We start from the raw sequence: 21,497 nt of genomic DNA on the forward strand, positions 1-21,497 counted from the left end.
GCAGTATCACACATGATAGGCTTAGATACAATGACTCTGCAGACAGTTTCACACATGCTAGGCTTAGATACAATGACTCTGCAGGCAGTATCACACATGATAGGCTTAGATACAATGACTCTGCAGACAGTTTCACACATGATAGGCTTAGATACAATGACTCTGCAGACAGTTTCACACATGATAGGCTTAGATACAATGACTCTGCAGACAGTATCACACATGATAGGCTTAGGATACAATGACTCTGCAGACAGTATCACACATGATAGGCTTAGATACAATGACTGCAGGCAGTATCACACATGCTAGGCTTACATACAATGACTCTGCAGGCAGTATCACACATGATAAGCTTAGATACAATGACTCTGCAGACAGTATCACACATGCTAGACTTAGATACAATGACTCTGGAGACAGTATCACACATGCTAGGCTTAGATACAATGACTCTGCAGGCAGTATCACACATGATAGGCTTAGATACAATGACTGCAGACAGTATCACACATGATAGGCTTAGGATACAATGACTCTGCAGGTAGTATCACACATGATAGGCTTAGATACAATGACTCTGCAGACAGTATCACACATGCTAGGCTTAGATACAATGACTCTGCAGACAGTATCACACATGATAGGCTTAGATACAATGACTCTGCAGACAGTATCACGCATGCTAGACTTAGATACAATGACTCTGCAGGCAGTATCACACATGATAGGCTTAGATACAATGACTCTGCAGGCAGTATCACACATGATAGGCTTAGATACAATGACTCTGCAGACAGTATCACACATGCTAGACTTAGATACAATGACTCTGGAGACAGTATCACACATGATAGGCTTAGATACAATGACTCTGCAGACAGTTTCACACATGCTAGGCTTAGATACAATGACTCTGCAGGCAGTATCACACATGCTAGGCTTAGTAACAATGACTCTGCAGGCAGTATAACACATGCTAGGCTTAGATACAATGACTCTGCAGGCAGTATCACACATGATAGGCTTAGGATACAGCAGTTCAGCAGACAGTATCACACATAACACAGTAGAATTAGATACAGTGGCTCAACAGACAGTACTACACATGATAGGCTTGGATACATCAGCTCAGCAGGCTGTATCACACATGATAGGCTCAGATACAATGACCCTGCAGACAGTTTTTCACACGACAGACTTAGATACAGTGGCTCAGGAGACAGTATAATTATGATAGGCTTGCATACGCCAACTTGGCAAACAGTACCATGCATGACAAGCTTAGATACAGTACCTCAGAAGATAGTATAACTCATGATAGGCTTAGATGCAAAGGCTTAGCAGACAGTATCACACATTACAGCATTAGATACAGCGGCTCAGCAGACAGTATTGACCATGATAGGATACGATGTGACTCAACAGACAGTATCACACATGATAAGCTTAGATACACCAGCTCAGCAATAGCATACAGTATCACACATAATAGACTTAGATACGGCAGGTTAGCAGACTATAGCTATATAACAGTCTTTGATACATCAGCTCAGGAGACCGTATAATACATCATGGGGGTCATTTATTAATACCGCCATTTTAGATGCCGGTCTTAATAACCCCTATAATAACCAACCTATAGCTGAAGTTATGAGGCCCGCCCCCTTCCCGCCGGCCCGCCCACACCACGCCTACTTTTTTAGACCTGGCGTGAGCAGGGAAAAGTCGCAGATTGCGGCAGAGAACTGACGTATATCTGATAGTAAATGACCCCTATGTGCTTAGATACACACATCATGGGCCTAGCAGCGGTATCTCTAGACTTTTTATTATTTTTATACTTTTTTTATTTATATTTTTTGTTACCGTTGCTGCAGACTTTTTTTCAGTTATCTAGTAAAGGTAATTAATGGAGCACGGAGCGGCGGCCTCTGTCAGGTGGTCACACTAATGAGCAGGTCCTTTGTGTGCGGTTTCCATAGCAGCTGTAGCCGTACACAATCACCACTACACACCTGGCAGCCGGCACGCTGATGTCCATGTCAGGTCCCTTCTGGGTCAGGTCCAGGAGAAGGCCCTGATTCCTGGCCATTCTGTAAGACACAATGGTTTACACATTAAGAACTCTGCGCTGATACATGTCCATTATCAGAGCGGCATTGATGCAATCGTTACTATGTATCTCAAAGGCCTCAAGTCCGTTATGTGTCAAGGGGACAGCACAAACCTGATACATGTAAACATCTAAAAAAAAATGTCAAAAATCCTCTGTAAAGTGTGGTAGCTATGGGTATGCCTCCGTACTGACTGCGTATAGCATTGCTAGTCTCGTGTAAAGCATATGGGCCATCGGGTTGTATACACGTCCCCGCACCCCTATAATTACACTAGTGCTACTAAGGGTGCTTTCACACTAGCGTTTTTCTTTTCCGGCGCTGAGTTCCGTCCTAGGGGCTCAATACCGGAAAAGAACGGATCAGGCATATCCCCATGCATTCTGAATGGAGAGCAATTCTTTCAGGATGCATCAGGACTAGTGTTGAGCGAACTTCTGTTTTAAGTTCGGCGTCTAAAGTTCGGCTTCCGGTTAGCGGAGAATCCCGATATGGATTCCGAATTCCGTTGTGGTCCGTGGTAGCGGAATCAATAATCGGCCATTATTGATTCCGCTACCACGGACCACAACAGAATTCAGAATCCATATCAGGATTCTCCGCTAACCGGAAGCCGAACTTTAGACGCCGAACTTAAAACAGAAGTTCGCTCAACACTAATCAGGACGTCTTCAGTTCAGTCATTTTGACTGATCAGGCAAAAGATAAAACCGCGGCACGCTACGGTTTTATCTCCGGCGAAAAAAAACTGAAGACTTGCCTGAATGCCGAATCCGGCATTTTCCCCCATAGGAATGTATTAGTGCCGGATCCGTCCTTCCGGCCTGCGCATGCGCAGATCGGTAAAAATGTCAAAAAAGATACAAGACGGATCCGGCATTCCGGCAAGTCTTCAGTTTTTTTCGCATGCTACGGTTTTATCTTTTGCCTGATCAGTCAAAACAACTGAACTGAAGACGTCCTGATGCATCCTGAACGGATTACTCTCCATTCAGAATGCATGGGGCTATGCCTGATCAGTTCTTTCCCGGTATTGAGCCCCTAGGATGCAACTCTATGCCGGAAAAGAAAAACGCTAGTGTGAAAGTACCGTTACCTGGGTACAGGCAGATTATGTATTTTAATGAAAATTTCTTAAAGGGGTTGTCCAAGATTTTTTATGGTAATATTATTTTTCAACTGAAACTTTTTTTTCCTTTCTAATGTTGTCCCTAGGTCAACACTTGCCACCTGTGCTGGAAGGCGGACGGCACTGGGAAGGAATGCAAACGGTTGCTAGGTGTTAGGAAATGACCTGACAGACAAATGCTAATTGTTCCGTTGCTAATGGCTCTTGTTTAACATAACAAATGTGTCCTATGCAGGTTTCTGTAGATGTCCCTTTCCTAAAAGTACCTTAATATAAAAAAAATAAAAAATAAATAAATAATAGAGAAAATCCCCTAAAGTGCTTAGATTTATATTCCGGCGTTATAAATATGGAACATACCGTTTTTATGGAGTTTTAGTGCTTTTATTAAGTAAAAAAGAGTTTTTGGGCAGTGTTTTCTGTGGCGATTGTTCACTACATTGCAATCGAACACAATTGGGGAGATTTATCAAAACTGGCGTAAAGGAAAACTGGCTCAGTCGCCCCCAATAGCAGCCAATCAGATTCCACCTTTCATTTTCCAAAAGAAACTCTGAAAAATGAAAGGTGGAATCTGATTGGCTGCTATGGGCGACTAAGACAGTTTTCCTTTACGCCAGTTTGGATAAATCTCCCCCGATGCGTTTCTAAAACTAATGATATTTATTGGAGCAAAACTCCACAAAGTGGCAATAAAGACGCCACATGGAGCATGAGAGTGCCACGTTTAGAAGAAACGTGGCACTCTCAAAAGGTCACAAAGCAAAATTATTTTGGCGGAATTCAATCCCTGTATGTTTTTTACAGCGCCCCCACCCTTCTGTATTTTGGCAGTGTTCGGCAAACTGCTTTTCAGTTTCTGCGTGAGGTAGACTGTGATGTGACTGGCTAGGCTACCCATACATGATGTATGAAGACGTCTGTGGTGAGGCTACCCATACATGAGGTATGAAGACGTCTGTGGTGAGGCTACCCATACATGAGGTATGAAGACGTCTGTGGTGAGGCTACCCATACATGAGGTATGAAGACGTCTGTGGTGAGGCTACCCATATATGAGGTGTAAAGACATCTGTGGTGGGGCTACCCATACATAATGTATGAAGACGTCCGTGGTGGGGCTACCCATACATAATGTATGAAGACGTCTGTGGTGAGGCTACCCATATATCAGGTATGAAGACGTCTGTGGTGAGGCTACCCATACATAATGTATGAAGACGTCTGTGGTGAGGCTACCCATACATGAGGTATGAAGACGTCTGTGGTGGGGCTACCCATACATGAGGTATGAAGACGTCTGTGGTGAGGCTACCCATACATGAGGTATGAAGACGTCTGTGGTGAGGCTACCCATACATGAGGTATGAAGACGTCTGTGGTGAGGCTACCCATACATGAGGTATGAAGACGTCTGTGGTGGGGCTACCCATACATAATGTATGAAGACGTCTGTGGTGGGGCTACCCATACATGAGGTATGAAGACGTCTGTGGTGAGGCTACCCATACATGAGGTATGAAGACGTCTGTGGTGAGGCTACCCATATATGAGGTATGAAGACGTCTGTGGTGAGGCTACCCATACATGAGGTATGAAGACGTCTGTGGTGGGGCTACCCATACATGAGGTATGAAGACGTATGTGGTGGGGCTACCCATACATGAGGTATGAAGACGTCTGTGGTGGGGCTACCCATACATGAGGTATGAAGACGTCTGTGGTGAGGCTACCCATACATGAGGTATGAAGACGTCTGTGGTGAGGCTACCCATACATGAGGTATGAAGACGTCTGTGGTGAGGCTACCCATACATGAGGTATGAAGACGTCTGTGGTGAGGCTACCCATATATGAGGTATGAAGACGTCTGTGGTGAGGCTACCCATACATGAGGTATGAAGACGTCTGTGGTGGGGCTACCCATACATGAGGTATGAAGACGTATGTGGTGGGGCTACCCATACATGAGGTATGAAGACGTCTGTGGTGGGGCTACCCATACATGAGGTATGAAGACGTCTGTGGTGAGGCTACCCATACATGAGGTATGAAGACGTCTGTGGTGAGGCTACCCATACATGAGGTATGAAGACGTCTGTGGTGAGGCTACCCATACATGAGGTATGAAGATGTCTGTGGTGAGGCTACCCATACATGAGATATGAAGATGTGTGTGGTGAGGCTACCCATACATGAGATATGAAGATGTCTGTGGTGAGGCTACCCATACATGAGGTATGAAGACGTCTGTGGTGAGGCTACCCATATATGAGGTATGAAGACGTCTGTGGTGAGGCTACCCATACATGAGGTATGAAGACGTCTGTGGTGAGGCTACCCATACATGAGGTATGAAGACGTCTGTGGTGAGGCTACCCATACATGAGGTATGAAGATGTCTGTGGTGAGGCTACCCATACATGAGATATGAAGATGTGTGTGGTGAGGCTACCCATACATGAGATATGAAGATGTCTGTGGTGAGGCTACCCATACATGAGGTATGAAGACGTCTGTGGTGAGGCTACCCATACATGAGATATGAAGATGTGTGTGGTGAGGCTACCCATACACAAGGTATGAAGACGTCTGTGGTGAGGCTACCCATACATGAGGTATGAAGGCGTCTGTGGTGAGGCTACCCATACACGAGGTATGAAGACGTCTGTGGTGAGGCTACCCATACACGAGGTATGAAGACGTCTGTGGTGAGGCTACCCATACATGAGGTATGAAGGCGTCTGTGGTGAGGCTACCCATACACGAGGTATGAAGACGTCTGTGGTGAGGCTACCCATACACAAGGTATGAAGGCGTCTGTGGTGAGGCTACCCATACATGAGGTATGAAGGCGTCTGTGGTGAGGCTACCCATACACGAGGTATGAAGACGTCTGTGGTGAGGCTACCCATACATGAGGTATGAAGACCTCTGTGGTGAGACTACCCATACATGAGATATGAAGATGTGTGTGGTGAGGCTACCCATACACAAGGTATGAAGACGTCTGTGGTGAGGCTACCCATACATGAGGTATGAAGACGTCTGTGGTGAGGCTACCCATACATGAGGTATGAAGACGTCCATGGTGGGGCTACCCATACACAAGGTATGAAGATGTCTGTGGTTAGGCTACCCATACACAAGGTATGAAAACTTCTGTGGTGAGGATACCCATACACAAGGTATGAAGGCGTCTGTGGTGAGGCTACCCATACATGAGGTATGAAGGCGTCTGTGGTGAGGCTACCCATACACAAGGTATGAAGGCGTCTGTGGTGAGGCTACCCATACATGAGGTATGAAGGCGTCTGTGGTGAGGCTACCCATACACAAGGTATGAAGACGTCTGTGGTGAGGCTACCCATACACAAGGTATGAAGGCGTCTGTGGTGAGGCTACCCATACATGAGGTATGAAGGCGTCTGTGGTGAGGCTACCCATACACGAGGTATGAAGACGTCTGTGGTGAGGCTACCCATACACAAGGTATGAAGGCGTCTGTGGTGAGGCTACCCATACATGAGGTATGAAGACGTCTGTGGTGAGGCTACCCATACACGAGGTATGAAGACGTCTGTGGTGAGGCTACCCATACACAAGGTATGAAGGCGTCTGTGGTGAGGCTACCCATACATGAGGTATGAAGGCGTCTGTGGTGAGGCTACCCATACATGAGGTATGAAGGCGTCTGTGGTGAGGCTACCCATACATGAGGTATGAAGGCGTCTGTGGTGAGGCTACCCATACATGAGGTATGAAGACGTCTGTGGTGAGGCTACCCATACACAAGGTATGAAGACTTCTGTGGTGAGGCTACGTGTATAGTAGGTTTGCTTACTGTGGCGCCGGTGGCCATGTTGGATATATTCAGCCATTGTTTGGTGGCCACACGCCATCATAGCAGTAGACCTCCCCTTTAAGGAGCCACTGTAAGGAACGTCCCATATCATATTTTACACAAAAATATAGCATTGGCATTTTTAACTTTTTATTTTACGTTTGTGGTAATTGTAACGCCTGCTTTTACGTGTGGTAATAGAAATTCACCACAGAGGACGGCACCATCCATCGGAAACCATGGCCACAGCTTGTGTTTAGGAATGTGTCTCTGCTTAATTCATTATTTAGTGTAATAGAAGACAACTTGTCTGAACAAGACGGGTCTCCAGGATAAACAGACCGAGAGAGGCCAGAGTAGCGGGAAACCACACGGCCCTCGCCTTACTACCAGTCGGTAACCAAGGCGCCTTGAAAACAGAAGGTGACGTAAGAGGACGCAGCAGTCCCGGCACTGCGCACTGCAGTCAGCGTAAAGCCGTCTGTGAATGAGCGCCTGGCAACGAACTACCTCAGCACTTGGCGCCCGAAGCGCATTGCGGTGGTTACTAGGACGCTCGCAAGATCCCGCCTTCTCTCCACGCAAGTGACCAATCAGGAGGCCAGTCAATCATTTGAATGGAGCCAATCGGAGCGTGCTTTCGGTGGGCGTTAAGGTGACCATGACAGCTGACAGGCAGCCAATCAGATCACGCTTCTGCTAACAGCAGCATTTGAATGGCAGGCTCCTGGGCAATCACTGGCTCTGGAATGAGCCCGCCTCTTTTCTGTCGTCCAATAGGCGCCCGAACTTCTAACTTCCCATCCGCAACAACGTCTGGAGCCGCCTATAAAAAGCGCTGAGCAGGGCGGTTGGAGCCAGTTGCTCTCTCAGCTTCCAAGGGGATTTACAGCGGAGTCATCAGGACCTATTCACACCGGCAACATGAGGGAAATCGTGCACCTGCAGGCTGGGCAGTGCGGTAACCAGATCGGTGCCAAGGTGAGTGTTCGAGGGGGACTGGAGCCTTTATCTGCCGGCTGTGGTGAAGGCTTGTCGGGCTTTCCTGTCTATGCCGCATTGCGGGACTTGTCACTTGGGTCAGGCCCCGGCTCTGTGGGGATTGTTCTGCTTTCCTATGTCGCAGGCGCTCTCCGCCGGCGTACTAGTGGTTATGCGGCATTTTTCAACGGCTTTTCCCGCCCCCCCACCGCCGTTGCCGGCAGTCACCAGTGTGATGCGCGGCCTTTGGGCGTGACTTGGCTGTGAACGGTTAGCGGTGGGCGTGTCCAGTCGAGAACCTGTCTGGTCACGTGTTACAGGTTACTTTTATTTTTCAAATTCGAATCGTGTTCTTGGCGGGAAGGAGACGCGTGCCACCTGCTCGGGGTCCCTGGCAGTGACGTCATACCCGCGGTGACCTTACAAGGAGGGCAGGTGACTTGGCTTATTGGCATCTGTAGTACTTGGGTCAAACTCTCTATTGAGCCTAGTGCTGAATAGAAATCCTCGTTTTTAAAAGGGTTGCTCTGCTTAGAGGAGACCCCCCCCCCCCCCCCCCCATCCGGTCACAGGGTCCTTCCTTCTAGGACAGGCCCTGTTCAGTAACATGGCCTGGCAGTGTGTGTGCTTGATCTGCAGCCCCATTCATTTTGGGATATGGGGTCTCAGTTCTTGCGATTGATGTGGAGAAATATTAATCCCCTGGGTAGGGGAGCACAGCTGTAACTCTTGGGGGGTCCTCCACCAGAGCCCCTCTGTACATAGGGTGTCGGACCTCCGCCAGATCAGATGCTGATGAAGTTTCAAAAAACTGCAGAACCCCTTTAAGGAAGGCTGATTATTAAGGGGGTATTCCAGTAATAAGATGTACCCCCCCCCATTAGTCTGGGGGTTTTAGTGACAACAGGTGGTCCCATACACAGTGATTGGTGTGTGCACCCCTCCATCTGTGGTGGGGGATGTGTAGGTTACTGGTATCACCTCTTCACTAACACTGTATTTTCCTCTAGTTCTGGGAGGTCATCAGTGACGAACATGGAATTGACCCAACTGGCACCTACCACGGGGACAGTGACCTCCAGCTGGAAAGAATCAACGTGTACTACAACGAGGCGACAGGTAAGTGGTTCCTCTCAGACCTGAGATCTACTTACTGTCTTATCCCCGAGCTGTTACTTACGGTGTGATGTTACCTGCAGGTGGCAAATATGTTCCCCGTGCAGTCCTGGTGGACTTGGAGCCCGGTACCATGGACTCTGTGCGGTCTGGACCTTTCGGACAGATCTTCAGACCTGACAACTTTGTGTTCGGTAAGTAGTCGGTGCCTTGTGGCTGATTTGCACGCTCCTCACTTGATTTAAATGCAGTTTTGGTAATAACTAGTCTGACGGGGGGGCTCTGACACAGTTACAGTTCCCATAGGGACCTGGGAGTATATGGGGTCATTTTATAATGGATTAATGTGACAGACTCTGACTACTTGAGTGCTCATGATTTCTTGTCTCTTTTGCATAGGCCAGAGCGGTGCTGGAAACAACTGGGCCAAAGGACACTACACAGAGGGAGCAGAGCTGGTTGACTCTGTATTGGATGTTGTCAGGAAGGAAGCAGAAAGCTGTGACTGTCTCCAGGGCTTCCAGCTCACCCACTCTCTGGGTGGTGGCACTGGCTCTGGTATGGGTACCCTTCTCATCAGCAAGATCAGAGAAGAATACCCCGACAGAATCATGAACACTTTCAGCGTCGTGCCCTCCCCCAAAGTATCCGATACTGTAGTAGAGCCATACAATGCCACCCTGTCCGTCCACCAGCTTGTAGAGAACACAGATGAAACCTACTGCATAGATAATGAAGCCCTGTATGACATCTGCTTCAGAACCCTGAAACTTACAACCCCCACCTACGGTGACCTGAACCATCTGGTATCTGCCACCATGAGTGGTGTCACCACCTGCCTGCGCTTCCCTGGCCAGCTGAACGCTGACCTGCGTAAACTGGCCGTCAACATGGTGCCTTTCCCCCGCCTGCACTTCTTCATGCCCGGCTTTGCCCCACTCACCAGCCGTGGCAGTCAGCAGTACCGTGCCTTAACCGTCCCTGAGCTGACACAGCAGATGTTTGACGCCAAGAACATGATGGCTGCCTGCGACCCACGTCACGGCCGCTATCTGACCGTTGCCGCTGTCTTCAGAGGCCGCATGTCCATGAAGGAGGTGGATGAGCAGATGCTGAATGTGCAGAACAAGAACAGCAGCTACTTTGTGGAATGGATCCCCAACAACGTCAAGACAGCTGTCTGCGACATCCCGCCCCGAGGCCTGAAGATGTCCGCCACCTTCATTGGCAACAGCACTGCTATCCAGGAGCTGTTCAAGCGCATCTCCGAGCAGTTCACCGCCATGTTCCGTAGAAAGGCCTTCTTGCATTGGTACACCGGCGAGGGCATGGATGAGATGGAGTTCACTGAAGCTGAGAGCAACATGAACGACCTGGTGTCAGAATACCAGCAGTACCAGGACGCCACAGCAGAAGAGGAAGGGGAGTTTGACGAGGAGGCCGAAGAAGAGGCTGCCTAAGGAGCCCCGCCACCAGTTGTAAATTATGTTCAAAGCTGTAACGTCTCATCTCCTGTTCATCAAACTCCTGTTTTTGTTTCTCTGTTCATGTTTATTGGTTTGTTAACTTTTTTCTGCTGCTCCTCATTTCGTGCTGTACAGAACTTTACACCAACATTAAAGCATTTTTCGTATTTCCTTGTCTTGGGTCTCCTTGCCGAGGGTGCCTGATGTAGAGCTGTCTAGTGGAGTCTCCAAAGGTTGAGCCAAAGGTGTCCCTGAAGCCTGGAGGAGAAGAATACACTGGTGACTGCCAATCCCAGAGTCTCGCTTGTAAAGTGACTTGGGAAGGCCTTGATCCCTGCTCAGGCCTAGCAAAGGGGTTGTAACTAGTGTTGAGCGAACTTGTGTTTAAGTTCGGCGTCTAAAGTTCGTGTTCAGGTTATCGAAGTATCCCATTATGGATTATAAATTCCGTTATGGTCCATGGTAGCGGGATCCATAACTGGATTCTTCAGTAACATGACGCCGAACTTAAAACACAAGTTGGCTCAACACTAGTAACTTAGTGAGTAGCCCCAGGGTGTAATTTTCCAGACCCCTTCCCTTCATCCAAGTCCACTTGGCAATGCTCCAGTCTATCCTGCAATGCTCTGCATCTACAGTATGGAGGAGTTCCAGGTGTTGAGGCTTCCCTTGAAGGGTTATTCTGAAGACCTTAAAGGGAACCTGTCACCGGGATTTTGTGTATAGAGCTGAGGACATGGGTTGCTAGGTGGCTGCTGGCACATCCGCAATACCCAGTCCCCATAGCTCTGTGTGCTTTTGTGTAAAAAAAGATTTGATACATATGCAAATTAACATAAGAGTCATATCTTACTTGTGTGACCAGAGAAGAGTCATATTTTCAAGCTCTGACTCATCTCAGGTTAATTTGCATATGTATCAAATCGGTTTTTACACAATAAAAGCACACAGAGCTATGGGGACTGGGTATTGCGGACGTGCTAGCGGTGATCTAACAACCCATGTCCTCAGCTCTATGCACACAATCCCGGTGACAGGTTACCTTTAATTATTGATGAGCGAATCGACTCTGGATGAAACATCTGCTGTCGATTCGCATAATACTTAGTTTGAATACTGTACAGGGTGAGCGCCCCATACAGTATTAGAATGTATTGGCTCCTATGAGCTGAAGTTATTACTTATGAGTTTGGTAATGTGTTACAGTAATATGTGAAGTACAGTATTGAAAAGAAGTATTTCTGAAGATGATTCGCTCATCCCTAACATTTTTCGGGTTACTTCCACTTTGGACATTAAGAGCATATTCCTAAGATTTGCCCCCGATGTCTGAGGTGGAAATAACCCTTTACATGATCACATGAAGGAGGCCACTGTAGTGAGTGCAGTCTGGCCATAGGCGTGTTCAGCACTTGGGTATCCAAGAGCGGCGGTGTTCATTTCAGGGGGTACGGGTCCAACATCCTTTGGTCCTAGTGGTAGGTCTCCCACCTACCTGTTATACTCTGTCCAAGGGGTAACTTGATCTAACCAGGATACCCCTTAACATCTGTTCTGTATTCCATTTTTCTAGTTAGACCAGTAAGATGGAGTTTATACTGGGACCAGCACCTGCCAGACCCTCTGACTAATGAGGGGCACTGGGTTCCGTCATGGCGTTGGGCTAGTTCATTTGCAGTCTGGGGAACTCGCTGCAACAGCTTAAACCCACTGGTATGAAGAGGCGTGTAACCACGGCGGGGGTCGGTACTCACCCGGTACAAAGCCTGTGTATTTCGGCAAGAGCCCAGCGGGGCTATAGATTCCTGCTCTCGGCCAGTAAGTCGGTTTCAGCCTTCGTCCCGAGCTGGTGCTGGGATATTGGATCTATGATGACAAACTCCGTATGAGCACTGGGGGGGAAGATTTGGGTACGAGACGTCGCTGTCTGAAACCACCTCTAGAAGTGGTGGTCTCACTGGATCAGGCTGGAGGCCATTCTGTGCAGGGGCTTATTACAGGAGTGAGATTATAGGGGGGCTACCCCTGGGCTATGATAAATGGGGGGCAGCTAAATTAAGGTGGGGACTGATCTTGTATGGGGGTTCTCCTGTCTCGGGAATGAATGGGCATGTGGAGTCTAAAGTTCCAGGCCTCTGACCACCTGCATGCTCGGCTGAGAGTGCATGTATACGGGGAGGCTGGAGGATGCCGGGCGGCTATAGCCTGTGGTTGCCGTTACATCACTTGCAGATTTCAGTGGTTTAAGCTGTTGCAATTGTCTCCGACTGTCCCTGGGGTTGACAGATTGTTCTTTTGCTGCAATTTTTAGCAAAATTTAGAATCCATTATTTTCTCTGCGCCGATCGGTGAATATTGGGTCTTTCAGGCCTAGAGCAGCTTTTGGTCGGTCTGTATGGACAGGTTGTAGCCTCGCTGTCAGGATCTCTATGGAGAGCAGCGGAAGGCTGGGTTCAGAGACGCCCAGGGTTGGAGTCCCACCTAGGATATGATTCATGAGGGGGCGGGAGCCGTACAAACCCTGTAATATGGGGTTAGGAGTTCAGAGAGCTAGTAAACAGATATTAAACCTCATGCGTGACCGCGGATGACCCCGATATTTCAGCCAGAAGCTGAGATCTGGGGGACTGTTTGAAATGAACCCCATGGTCGGGCTACAATTTGGTTAGGGAACGTAAAGATGGTAATAAGCCACGCTACTGGGCGATGGCTCGTCAAACAGCTCCTCATATCTCAGCTTCCTGGGGACTGTAATACTTTGCATACGAGAAAGAAGCTTTCAGAGGAAGCACAATGTGTTGCAATTTGTTTTACCCATTGCTACAATCGGATCCAAAAAGGAAGAGAGAACCCAGCCCAGATTCCCTGGAGCCGGAGTGCCACTGCTAATTACACATGGAGCGGTGTAATGTGCTGCCGGTGACCTCATAATGACTCAGCGCCGGTCCTCCAAGTACGTGAGTCACCGGTAACAAGACCAGAGCCCCGACCGCAGGAGGAGAGCAAAAGATTTACTACCCTTAAAGGGGAATGTATTAGAGGGGTCTGTACAGTACATGGAAACTACCACCGGCTCCTGTGTGTGAGGGGCGGTATTATCATAAGCTTGTGCATAGGAGCAGTATTATAGTAGTTATATCCTTGTACATAGGAGCAGTATTATAGTAGTTATATTCTTGTACATAGGAGCAGAATTATAGTAGTTATATCCTTGTACATAGGAGCAGTATTATAGTAGTTATATTCTTGTACATAGGAGCAGTATTATAGTAGTTATATTCTTATACATAGGGGGCAGTATTATAGCAGTTATATTCTTGTACATAGGAGCAGTATTATAGCAGTTATATTCTTGTACATAGGAGGCAGTATTATAGTAGTAATATTCCTGTACATAGGAGGCAGTATTATAGTAGTTATATTCTTGTACATAGGAGCAGTATTATAGTAGTTATATTCTTGTACATAGGAGGCAGTATTATAGTAGTTATATTCTTGTACATAGTAGCAGTATTATAGTAGTTATATTCTTGTACATAGGAGGCAGTATTATAGTAGTTATATTCTTGTACATAGGAGGTAGTATTATAGTAATTATATTCTTGTACATAGGAGCAGTATTATAGTAGTTATATTCTTGTACATAGGAGGCAGTATTATAGTAGTTATATTCTTGTACATAGGAGGCAGTATTATAGTAGTTATATTCTTGTACATAGGAGGCAGTATTATAGTAGTTATATTCTTGTACATAGGAGCAGTATTATAGTAGTTATATTCTTGTACATAGGAGCAGTATTATAGTAGTTATATTCTTGTACATAGGAGCAGTATTATAGTAGTTATATTATTGTACATAGGAGCAGTATTATAGTAGTTATATTCTTGTACATAGGAGCGGTATTATAGTAGTTATATTCCTGTACATAGAAGGCAGTATTATAGTAGTTATATTCTTGTACATAGGAGGCAGTATTATAGTAGTTATATTCTTGTACATAGGAGGTAGTATTATAGTAGTTATATTCTTGTACATAGGAGGTAGTATTATAGTAATTATATTCTTGTACATAGGAGCAGTATTATAGTAGTTATATTCTTGTACATAGGAGCAGTATTATAGTAGTTATATTCTTGTACATAGGAGCAGTATTATAGTAGTTATATTCTTGTACATAGGAAGCAGTATTATAGTAGTTATATTCTTGTACATAGGAGGCAGTATTATAGTAGTTATATTCTTGTACATAGGAGGCAGTATTATAGTAGTTATATTCTTGTACATAGGAGGCAGTATTATAGTAGTTATATTCTTGTACATAGGAGCAGTATTATAGTAGTTATATTCTTGTACATAGGAGCAGTATTATAGTAGTTATATTCTTGTACATAGGAGCAGTATTATAGTAGTTATATTCTTGTACATAGGAAGCAGTATTATAGTAGTTATATTCTTGTACATAGGAGGCAGTATTATAGTAGTTATATTCTTGTACATAGGAGGCAGTATTATAGTAGTTATATTCTTGTACATAGGAGCAGTATTATAGTAGTTCTATTCTTGTACATATGAGCAGTATTATAGTAGTTCTATTCTTGTACATATGAGCAGTATTATAGTAGATATATTCTTGTACATAGGAGCAGTATTATAGTAGTTATATTCTTGTACATAGGAGGCAGTATTATAGTAGTTATATTCTTGTACATAGGAGCAGTATTATAGTAGTTATATTCTTGTACATAGGAGCAGTATTATAGTAGTTATATTCTTGTACATAGGAGGCAGTATTATAGTAGTTATATTCTTGTACATAGGAGCAGTATTATAGTAGTTATATTCTTGTACATAGGAGCAATATTATAGTAGTTATATTCTTATACATAGGAGGCAGTATTATAGTAGTTATATTCTTGTACATAGGAGGCAGTACTATAGCAGTTATATTCTTGTACATAGGAGGCAGTATTATAGTAGTTATATTCTTGTACATAGGAGCAGTATTATAGCAGTTATATTCTTGTACATAGGAGCAGTATTATAGCAGTTATATTCTTGTACATAGGAGCAGTATTATAGTAGTTATATTCTTGTACATAGGGGCAGTATTATAGTAGTTATATTCTTGTACATAGGGGCAGTATTATAGTGGTTATATTCTTGTACATAGGAGGCAGTATTATAGTAGTTATATTCTTATACATAGGAGGCAGTATTATAGTAGTTATATTCTTGTACATAGGAGGCAGTATTATAGTAGTTATATTCTTGTACATAGGGGGCAGTATTATAGTAGTTATATTCTTGTACATAGGAGCAGTATTATAGTAGTTATATTCTTGTACATAGGAGCAGTATTATAGTAGTTATATTCTTGTACATAGGAGCAGTATTATAGTAGTTATATTCTTGTACATAGGAGCAGTATTATAGTAGTTATATTCTTGTACATAGGAGCAGTATTATAGCAGTTATATTCTTGTACATAGGAGCAGTATTATAGTAGTTATATTCTTGTACATAGGGGCAGTATTATAGTAGTTATATTCTTGTACATAGGGGCAGTATTATAGTGGTTATATTCTTGTACATAGGAGCAGTATTATAGTAGTTATATTCTTGTACATATGGGGCAGTATTATAGTAGTTATATTCTTGTACATAGGAGCAGTATTATAGTAGTTATATTCTTGTACATAGGAGCAGTATTATAGTAGTTATATTCTTGTACATAGGAGCAGTATTATAGTAGTTATATTCTTGTACATAGGAGGCAGTATTATAGTAGTTATATTCTTGTACATAGGAGGCGGTATTATAGTAGTTATATTCTTGTACATAGGAGCAGTATTATAGTAGTTATATTCTTGTACATAGGAGGCAGTATTATAGTAGTTATATTCTTGTACATAGGAGGCAGTATTATAGTAGTTATATTCTTGTACATAGGAGGCGGTATTATAGTAGTTATATTCTTGTACATAGGAGCAGTATTATAGTAGTTATATTTTTGTACATAGGAGCAGTATTATAGTAGTTATATTCTTGTACATAGGAGCAGTATTATAGTAGTTATATTCTTGTACATAGGAGCAGTATTATAGTAGTTATATTCTTGTACATAGGAGCAGTATTATAGTAGTTATATTCTTGTACATAGGAGCAGTATTATAGTAGTTATATTCTTGTACATAGGAGCAGTATTATAGTAGTTATATTCTTGTACATAGGAGCAGTATTATAGTAGTTATATTCTTGTACATAGGGGCAGTATTATAGTAGTTATATTCTTGTACATAGGAGCAGTATTATAGTAGTTATATTCCTGTACATAGAAGCAGTATTATAGTAGTTATATTCTTATACATAGGAGGCAGTATTATAGTAGTTATATTCTTGTACATAGGAGCAGTATTATAGTAGTTATATTCTTGTACATAGGAGCAGTATTATAGTAGTTATATTCTTGTACATAGGAGGCAGTATTATAGTAGTTATATTCTTGTACATAGGAGGCAGTATTATAGTAGTTATATTCTTGTACATAGGAGCAGTATTATAGCAGTTATATTCTTGTACATAGGAGCAGTATTATAGTAGTTATATTCTTGTACATAGGAGCAGTATTATAGCAGTTATATTCTTGTACATAGGAGGCAGTATTATAGTAGTTATATTCTTGTACATAGGAGCAGTATTATAGTAGTTATATTCTTGTACATAGGGTCTTTATTATGTTGATGTGTATCAGTCGTAACTGGAGTTGCCCTTTAGCCTCTTACAATTCTCACAATTTACTTTCCTACCTGGCTGCGATCAAATTCATCCATACTCTCCTTGACTCTTGGTGCAAAACTGGCGCCCGTGGTCCAGTGGTATCGAGGGATGAACCCGGTGTAACCTTCAGGTAAAATGTTGAGATTTTTAATTGATCGCCCCTCCCTATTTTTTTTTTTTTTTTTTAATAAACCACTAAGATTTTTTAATTAGATTTTTTCCGACTTTGTTAATGGTCGAGTTCGCTCCGTCTGAAGACTGGATGTGAGAACTCTTGGCCCCTCTGTAGTCTCCATTATATAATCTGCGTCTGGCTGTCTCTCTAAAGCCCCTTCGCAATGTCAGCCAATTTTCTGGAGGACGTGCGAGGCGAGCGGGGTGACATAACAGCTGAAACTCTGGCGCCATCTAGTGGCGGTGATGTGTAATTCCTATGCCGATATGCGTTTGTTTTTGTTTTTTTTATTTCCTAGAGCAGCCATCCCTATTAATCCAGACCTTTGTCGGTCCTAGATTTTTGTGTCATTTTGACCTTTCTGGGGAAAATAAGCCCCTCCCTTTCTCAACCTCCTAACACCAATGGCTACAACTGCAAAAACGACATGCTAGTAGTTGGAATCCATAATGTCCTAGTTTCTGATGACTTACCCGGCATGGCGTTACGTTGCAGGTTTTGTGGTAGGTCTATTTTTGAATTCTTAAATGTCGATAAAGGGGATTTAAATTCTGCCTTCGGCTTCCAGTGTCTCGCGGTATAAACATCCTGGAAAGAGAACAAAAAAACAGTTTAGGGCTGATGTCTCAGAAGGGGGCGCTATTACTGCTTTGTGTATGTACATATCCTGCCCTCTACCTTTCTCTTCCTGCAGTTATGTCCCACCCTATTGAGAGGCTAGCTACTTCCTTCATCACTTCTGTGACCGCTGATTTTTCTCTTTCTGCAGTTATGTTCCAGGTCTTTTGACTCTCACGTTGGAGAAGAAGTTAGCTACTGCCTCCATCACCGCCATGACCATCATGTTTTCCCGTTTTCTTCCTATAGTTATGTCCAAGGTCTATTGACACTCAATTTGGAGGTGAAGTTAGCTACTTCCTCCTTCATTGCTGTGAACGTTGGTGTTATATATCCCGTTTACCCTTTATTTTCTTGCAGTTATGTCCCAGATCGATTTACGCGAGAGTTGGAGGGGCAGCTAGCTACTTACCCCATTATGGGTGTGACTATCGGTGTTAGACATACCCTTTGTTCCATTTTTTGTTTCTGCAATTGTCTCCCAGGTCAATTAACAATTTGGGTACTTTCTCCATCACTGCCTTGACCATTGGTGTTTGACATCCAGTTTACCCTTTATTTTCTTGCCGTTATGTACCAGATCCACTGACACCAGAGTTGGACGGGCAGTTAGCTACTTCCCCCGTCACTGCTGTGACCATTGGTGTTAGATATACCCTGTTTTTCTTTTCTGTTCCTGCAGGTCTATTGAGGAGAAGTTAGCTACTTCATCATTGCTGTGACCATTGATGTTAGACACCCTGTTTTCCGTTTCTCAGTTATGTCCCAGGAGTAGGGATGCCCCAAGTTGGCGGAGAAGTTAGCTCCTCCATCACTGCTGTGATCATTGGTGTTGGAAAAACCCTGTCTTACCTTTCTTTTCCTCTAGTTATTTGCTAGGTCTATTGAGGAGAAGTTAGCTACTTCATCATTGCTGTGACCATTGATGTTAGGTGTCCCTTCTTACTTTCCCTGCAGTTATGTCTCGCGTCTATTGAAACCCAAGTTGGAAGAGAAGTTACCTACAGTCGTGGCCAAAAGTTTTGAGAATTACATAAATATTGGAAATTGGAAAAGTTGCTGCTTAAGTTTTTATAATAGCAATTTGCATCTACTCCAGAATGTTATGAAGAGTGATCAGATGGATTGCATAGTCCTTCTTTGCCATGAAAATTAACTTAATCCCCAAAAAACCTTTCCACTGCATTTCATTGCTGTCATTAAAGGACCTGCTGAGATCATTTCAGTAATCGTCTTGTTAACTCAGGTGAGAATGTTGGCGAGCACAAGGCTGGAGATCATTATGTCAGGCTGATTGGGTTAAAATGGCAGACTTGACATGTTAGAAGGAGGGTGATGCTTGAAATCATTGTTCTTCCATTGTTAACCATGGTCACCTGCAAAGAAACGCGTGCAGCCATCATTGCGTTGCATAAAAATGGCTTCACAGGCAAGGATATTGTGGCTACTAAGATTGCACCTCAATTAACAATTTATAGGATCATCAAGAACTTCAAGAAAAGAGGTTCAATTCTTGTTAAGAAGGCTTCAGGGCGTCCAAGAAAGTCCAGCAAGCGCCAGGATCGTCTCCTAAAGAGGATTCAGCTGCGGGATCGGAGTGCCACCAGTGCAGAGCTTGCTCAGGAATGGCAGCAGGCAGGTGTGAGCGCATCTGCACGCACAGTGAGGCCAAGACTTTTGGAAGATGGCCTGGTGTCAAGAAGGGCAGCAAAGAAGCCACTTCTCTCCAAAAAAAACATCAGGGACAGATTGATCTTCTGCAGAACGTATGGTGAATGGACTGCTGAGGACTGGGGCAAAGTCATATTCTCCGATGAAGCCTCTTTCCGATTGTTTGGGGCATCTGGAAAAAGGCTTGTCCGGAGAAGAAAAGGTGAGCGCTACCATCAGTCCTGTGTCATGCCAACAGTAAAGCATCCTGAGACCATTCATGTGTGGGGTTGCTTCTCATCCAAGGGAGTGGGCTCACTCACAATTTTGCCCAAAAACACAGCCATGAATAAAGAATGGCACCAAAACACCCTCCAACAGCAACTTCTTCCAACAATCCTACAACAGTTTGGTGAAGAACAATGCATTTTCCAGCACGATGGAGCACCGTGCCATAAGGCAAAAGTGATAACTAAGTGGCTCGGGGACCAAAACGTTGACATTTTGGGTCCATGGCCTGGAAACTCCCCAGATCTTAATCTCATTGAGAACTTGTGGTCAATCCTCAAGAGGCGGGTGGACAAACAAAAACCCATTAATTCTGACAAACTCCAAGAAGTGATTATGAAAGAATGGGTTGTATCAGTCAGGAATTGGCCCAGAAGGTGATTGAGAGCATGCCCAGTCGGATTGCAGAGGTCCTGAAAAAGAAGGGCCAACACTGCAAATACTGACTCTTTGCATAAATGTCATGTAATTGTCGATAAAAGCCTTTGAAAGGTATGAAGTGCGTGTAATTATATTTCACTACATCACAGAAACAACTGAGACAAAGATCTAAAAGCAGTTTAGCAGCAAACTTTGTGAAAACTAATATTTGTGTCATTCTCAAAACTTTTGGCCACGACTGTACTTCCTTCATCACCGCCATGACCACTGAACTACACTTTTTCAATGTGTTACCCCTCAAGCCTTGTAGGGTAAATTATAGGATGTTAAAAATGTCAATGGCTCCGGGTCTGTCCGACACAATGAAAAATGAGCATGTAGTAGATGAGGATTCTGCCAGGCAGAGCTGAACGAGGGACAAGAGAACCTTCTGTGTGGCCGGGTGACTGAGACATGAGCTTCATTACAACCAATATGGCTGACAGGAAGTTGGTATTACACGGCTACCTCCTGATAGAAGTCAGATTTTGTCACTTACCTCTCTGGCGTCGTGGTTGTGAGTATCTTCCACTGCACGGTTGATCTGCCCTCTGGTCACTGATGATTGGACCTCCAAAAAGTCATCAACTGCATTGGCGACCATGCGACTGAATGAGGTGGCGTGCTGAAACTGCAGCATCGGCCGGTGACCTGCAGGGGGCGACACCCATGAAGCACCACATATGTTTTAGACTATAGTATAGTCACCTGAGTAGGATGTGAATACTATTTTTGGGGTACAGTGTAAGATAGTTGGGGGTCTCACCTGCATATCCCGGTGGAATGTAAATTTTAGGTAACACAATTTCGTGATCTATCGGAAAGCCGCAGACATGTGAGGGGTGGGATCTGTGGGGTTCAGCCGCCCGCTGAGGGAGGGGTTGCCTCAGGGGTGACAGCACGGAGCGGGGGCTC

At 44.4% G+C, this 21,497-nt stretch overlaps 2 protein-coding genes across 2 annotated transcripts; one reads left to right on the top strand and one right to left on the bottom strand.

The window, feature by feature from the left end:
• Window positions 1–7,916: 7,916 nt before the first annotated feature.
• On the top strand, window positions 7,917–10,820 carry TUBB4B (tubulin beta 4B class IVb). The gene is made up of 4 exons (XM_040406245.1): window positions 7,917–8,071; window positions 9,082–9,190; window positions 9,271–9,381; window positions 9,587–10,820. The coding sequence occupies exons 1-4, from the start codon at window positions 8,015–8,017 to the stop codon at window positions 10,645–10,647; spliced, it is 1,338 nt and encodes a 445-aa protein (XP_040262179.1). The 5' UTR covers window positions 7,917–8,014; the 3' UTR covers window positions 10,648–10,820.
• Window positions 10,793–21,205, bottom strand: FAM166A (family with sequence similarity 166 member A). Its single transcript, XM_040406246.1, has 5 exons — window positions 21,082–21,205; window positions 18,080–18,194; window positions 17,461–17,555; window positions 12,408–12,519; window positions 10,793–10,911 (listed from the first exon to the last, which is right to left on the bottom strand). Exons 1-5 carry the CDS (start codon window positions 21,184–21,186, stop codon window positions 10,793–10,795), a joined length of 546 nt encoding a protein of 181 aa, XP_040262180.1. The 5' UTR covers window positions 21,187–21,205.
• Window positions 21,206–21,497: the final 292 nt, after the last annotated feature.

Source organism: Bufo bufo, chromosome 8 (genome assembly GCF_905171765.1).
Source record: "Bufo bufo chromosome 8, aBufBuf1.1, whole genome shotgun sequence".
In the NCBI taxonomy this organism is placed as follows: Eukaryota; Metazoa; Chordata; class Amphibia; order Anura; family Bufonidae; genus Bufo; species Bufo bufo.

Excerpts from the sequence above, each read along its gene's own strand:
- TUBB4B (XM_040406245.1), top strand. The coding sequence starts at position 8,015 with ATGAGGGAAATCGTGCACCTGCAGGCTGGGCAGTGCGGTAACCAGATC. Across the intron at positions 9,191-9,270 it reads GTACTACAACGAGGCGACAG|GTGGCAAATATGTTCCCCGT; the intron begins GTAAGTGGTTCC and ends TGTTACCTGCAG. Across the intron at positions 9,382-9,586 it reads ACCTGACAACTTTGTGTTCG|GCCAGAGCGGTGCTGGAAAC; the intron begins GTAAGTAGTCGG and ends TCTTTTGCATAG.
- FAM166A (XM_040406246.1), bottom strand. The coding sequence starts at position 21,186 with ATGGTCGCCAATGCAGTTGATGACTTTTTGGAGGTCCAATCATCAGTG. Across the intron at positions 18,195-21,081 it reads ACAACCACGACGCCAGAGAG|GATGTTTATACCGCGAGACA; the intron begins GTAAGTGACAAA and ends TTCTCTTTCCAG. Across the intron at positions 17,556-18,079 it reads GCAACGTAACGCCATGCCGG|GTTACACCGGGTTCATCCCT; the intron begins GTAAGTCATCAG and ends TTTTACCTGAAG.